This window comes from Postia placenta (genome assembly GCF_002117355.1).
Source record: "Postia placenta MAD-698-R-SB12 unplaced genomic scaffold POSPLAscaffold_1, whole genome shotgun sequence".
Classification (NCBI taxonomy): Eukaryota; Fungi; Basidiomycota; class Agaricomycetes; order Polyporales; family Adustoporiaceae; genus Rhodonia; species Rhodonia placenta.
This window is the reverse complement of record NW_020169832.1, coordinates 3376962-3381678: the sequence shown is the minus strand read 5'-3', so window position 1 is coordinate 3381678 and position 4717 is coordinate 3376962. Positions and strand designations below refer to the sequence as shown.

General features: G+C 57.5%; 2 protein-coding genes across 2 annotated transcripts; both read left to right on the top strand.

Moving 5' to 3' along the window:
• Positions 1 to 93: 93 nt before the first annotated feature.
• Positions 94 to 511, top strand: POSPLADRAFT_1099790 (hypothetical protein; the record flags this gene model as incomplete). Its single annotated transcript, XM_024483189.1, is given in 2 exon segments — positions 94 to 323; positions 343 to 511. Coding segments are annotated over 2 exon segments (399 nt in total), but the record flags the coding sequence as incomplete, so codon positions are not given.
• On the top strand, positions 507 to 1279 carry POSPLADRAFT_1128832 (hypothetical protein; the record flags this gene model as incomplete). Its single annotated transcript, XM_024483777.1, has 2 exons — positions 507 to 1079; positions 1112 to 1279. The coding sequence occupies 2 exons, from the start codon at positions 507 to 509 to the stop codon at positions 1277 to 1279; spliced, it is 741 nt and encodes a 246-aa protein (XP_024344772.1).
• Positions 1280 to 4717: the final 3438 nt, after the last annotated feature.

The window sequence follows — 4717 nt, the reverse complement described above, 5'->3', positions numbered from 1 at the left end:
CACTTCGTACCCAATCCAACGAGTCCAACACCCCAGCCGGCCCTGCACTCCGGTACGCTGGCACCTCGAGATCTACATCTCGCCACGTCACTCCCGTCCCATCCCGACCTGCCTCGCCAGGCACCCGCATCCCCCAACCTGTCGCCAGTACAGGTCAAGCGCGAGGAGATCCCCATCTCCCTCGAGGAACTGAGGCAGTCGCACAGCCTACAGCGACCCCTCAAGCGATCCCCCAGTCCTCCCTGGGGCCGCGGTTGGAAAGGCCTCCCAAGACCGAGCCCCGCGACACTCCACCGCATTCTTGGGCCAGCTCGTCGTCAGCGGTCACCGCCTCGACTTCAGTCCCTGTCTTACGTCACCCCGCCTCCGGGCTTCCTCCACCGGCTTCACCGCCGTCGCCGCCGCGAGGCCGCTCAAGCACTCGTTCCTCGAGAAGTCCGCCCGGCGGACAGTCACAACAGTCGCCTTCGTCCGCGGGCAGTCCTTCGTCCCCCTCGTCGCCGATAATGTCCTCTCCCGCTGCAGTCCCTGATAAGGAGACGTTGAAGCTCCTTCTCCCGCTCCGATACGATGGGAAGTCGGTGATCGAATGCAACCGCTTCATCTCGCAGTTGCTCATCTACTGGACGATCAACACGGCCCTCTCTTCCCTCGAGCTGAAGATCCAGGTTGCCCTCAGTCTCCTCGATGGCGACGCGCGAGCTTGGGCCACCCCCATCTTCTCCCAGCTTGCCTCCGTCCAAATTGGGATCCAGGGAGCGACAACCCCCTTTGTCGACGAAAAAGCCTTCCTTCAGGCCTTCAAGGCCCGTTTTGGCAATCTCGACGACGCCGCTGCGGCACAGGTGGAACTTACCAAGCTCTGCTCCGACAAAACCATGCGTGAGAAGCGCACCGCCGCAGAATTCTCTGCGCTGTTCAAGGGTCCGGCGGACCGTTCCGGGTATGGGAACCTGGAACTACGCGACAAGTACCTGAGCGGCATCCCTTCCCGCGTCTATCGCAAACTCGAGCTCGAAACCTTCGCCACGTGGCAAGCCGCTGACAAGCGCGCCACCGAGGTCGAGCAAATCCTTGACGTTAGCCGGGCTCGTCGGCCCGAGCTAAACAGCTTCTTCTCGGCACGAGGTCGAGGACGCGGTGGGGCACGTGGAGGTGCACCTACGACACACGCAGCTTCGGCCAGCATCAATGCGGCCGTCGGAAAAGGAGACTTCCCCGGCACATGCTTTGGCTGCGGGAAGCAAGGGTACCGACGTTTCGAGTGCCCCAACTGTAAGGACAAGCCTTACACAAAACGCGCCGACGCACGGGCTACGGTTGCCTCGGGTTCCACCCAGGCGGCGACAAGCGCCCCCGTCGCTTCATCCTCGGCGAGTACAAGCGCCGCTTCAGCGAAATCGGAAAGTTCCGAGCTGGCGGACTTAATAGCACAGATGAAGTCGATGTGCGAGGAGCTCGAGCACTATCGGGCAATGAAGGAGGAGTCTTTTTGATCTGGTCCGCGCTTCGTGCCGCACGCGTCGGGCCGCGTAATAATAATCTGTACAATGTATTGGCGACTGCGAATGTGTACGAGTTGGACCACGGGTCCCAGCATTTCCACATCCCGGTGCGCCTCAAAGGAGAAAGACGGCACAAGGACATAGTTGCAATGGTGGACAGCGGAGCCACTACGAAGTTCATCAACAAGCGTTTCATCACGGAAAATCGAGTACGAACGCGGAAATTGAAAGAGCCAATCCCGCTTTACAATATCAATGGAACGCTCAATAAAGATGGAAGCATCTCGGAGGTAGCCATACTACAGATGCAGATAGGAGAACACGTCGAGAAGACGGTGTTTACGGTCACGGACATAGGTCCAGAGGATGTGATCGTCGGGTTGGATTGGCTACGAGAGCACAACCCTGAAATTGACTGGGAGTCAGGCTCCCTAAAATTATCACGATGCCCTGAGACGTGCAGCGCCAGGAAAACTAACCGGACGGAGCAAGCAACGACTGTGCGTGATACGGGGGACAGGCCCACGGCGCGCAGGCGTTCGCCGAAGTCCAAACGGTCGGTCATAGGTGCCTGCCGGAGCAAGGTACTCCCGGACTTCGAACCCGAAGAAGATCCGGCAGAAGTAGAGTGGAATGAGGCCGATCTGATCGAAGCCTGGGAACAAGGCATCACGCTTCCCGGCGCTCCTCAGCTATTCGTCGCAGCAGGGCATACGTACTCCCAGCTGTTCGCTGAGGAAGAGATCAGAAAGAAGGTCGTCAGGACCGCCAAGGAGTCGGTACCTAAACAGTACCACGAGTTCCTGAATGTTTTCTCCAAGGAAGCATCAGAGCGACTACCCGAAAGGAAGCCTTACGATCACGCGATCGAACTCGTGCCCGGCTACTCAACGTTCCACTCGAAGGTGTACCCCCTATCGAACAATGAACAGGAGGAACTTGACAAGTTCCTGAAGGAGCAGTTAGCGAAAGGTTACATACGGGAATCGAAGTCGCCCATTTCGTCCCCCTTCTTCTTCATCAAAAAGAAGGAAGGGACGCTTTGACCCGTACAGGACTACCGCCGATTGAATGCGATCACGGTCAAGAATCGTTACCCCTTACCATTGATCGCCGAAATGGTGGACAAGCTCCGCGGTGCTACGCTTTTTATGAAGTTCGATGTCCGGTGGGGATATAACAACGTCCGGATCAAAGCCGGTGATGAGTGGAAGGCGGCGTTTGTAACTAACCGGGGACTGTACGAACCCCTGGTGATGTTCTTTGGCCTCACTAATTCCCCCGCGACCTTCCAGGCCATGATGAACGAGATCTTCCACGATCTCATCGTCGGCGGCAAGATCCTTGTGTACCTGGACGATATACTCATCTTCTCCACCAATAAAGAGGAGCATGAGAAGGTCACACGCGAGGTTCTGCGCCGCCTTCAGGATAATGATCTATTCCTGAAGCCTGAGAAGTGCGAGTGGGACGTTCCCAAGGTCGACTATGTCGGCTATGTGTTCGGTGGCGATGAGGTGGCGATGGATCCCGCGAAGCTTAAAGGTATCAATGAGTGGCCGGTGCCCCGGAACAAAAAAGACGTTCAGAAGTTCCGGGGGTTCTCCAATTTCTACCGCCGCTTCATTAAGGACTTCGCTAAGATCTCGCGACCACTCGACCGGCTCACCGGGAACGACCCATGGCATTGGGGCGAGGAAGAGCAGCATGCTTTCGATGAGCTCAAGCGGCTCTTCGCGACGACTCCAGTCTTAGCGCTGTACGACCCTAATCGGGAAACGCGCATTGAAGTTGACGCCTCGGGGTACGCCACTGGCGGCGTGTTGATGCAGAAGCAGGATGACGGCAAATGGCATCCCATTGCCTTCAGATCCCATGCGATGGATCCGGCACAGCGGAACTACGAGATCTACGATAAGGAGATGCTCGCGATCATTGAGGCGCTAGACGATTGGCGCCACTATCTCGAGGGGTTGCCCAATCAGTTCGAGATCGTAACCGATCATAAGAACCTCGAGTACTGGCGCACATCCCAGCACCTCACGCGTCGTCAAGCGCGATGGTCGCTGTTCCTGGCCCGCTTCGACTTCCGCATCACACACAAGGCCGGAACATCGAACGGAAAAGCCGATGCCCTATCGCGCCGATCAGACCATCAGATCGGTGATGAGGACGATAACACTGATCAGGTAGTTCTCAAGCCGGAGCGCTTCCGCATCGCCTCCGCCAGGCGCGGTCATGCCTCGGTGACGGCCGATCAGTCGCTTCTGAAGCGCATCAGGGAATGTTCGGAGAAGGATCGGGAGGTGGCCGAGGCACTTGAAAAGGTGCAGGACCTCGGGCCGCCCCGGCTGCAAAGGGGTTTTGAGGAGTGGAATGCCGAACAAGGGCTTCTGCTGTTCCGCGGGTGTGTGTACGTCCCAAAGAACGCAGAGCTCCGGCGGGATATCGTTAAGATCCACCACGACTCGCCGATCGCCGGTCATGGCGGTCGTGCCAAAACCCTTGAGCTCGTATCGCGGAACTACTGGTGGCCGGGAATGTCCAAGTTTGTCAATGAGTACGTAAGCACCTGCGACATGTGCAACCGTACCAAGACATTCCCAGCCAAGCCCCAGGGTCCGCTGAAGCCGAATGAGATCCCCGAGCGCCCGTGGCAGATCATCACGACCGATATGATCGTCGGCTTGCCGAAGTCTGATGGGTTCGATTCGATCCTGGTCACCGCCTGTCGCGACTTGAGGTCAAGCGACAGGGGAAGATCTGAAAGCTGGGGGCGTCCGACTAAATCTCACCGAAGCGATGGTGAGCAGCGCTCAAACCTAAGGCTAGGGACAAGAAATGTATTAGTCAGTAAAGGTAAGTAAAGGATACAAATGAGAGCTTACTGACCTAGGGACAAGAGGTCGAAACTGAGGTCCCTAGGGCAGCAGAGGCTGGTTTATATACATGGGAAGATTTAGGGCAGGCTGTGCACGTTGGTCCGTGCGCAGCTGGTCTGTGCGCAGCATGCCGACGCGGCCCCGGGGGCCGGTGAGTCAAAGCGGCTGTGTCAGCGGGGCCCGAGCTGTGCCGTGCACTGCCGTCCTATCTAATCTGATCGTACAGTAGATAATGATGTGTCCGTATCGGGCAGGTAGTACAGAGGTCGCGGGTTCGAGCCCGCGAAAAGGAAAAAATTAAAAAACGGCTAGGCGCCGTACCAACTCGTG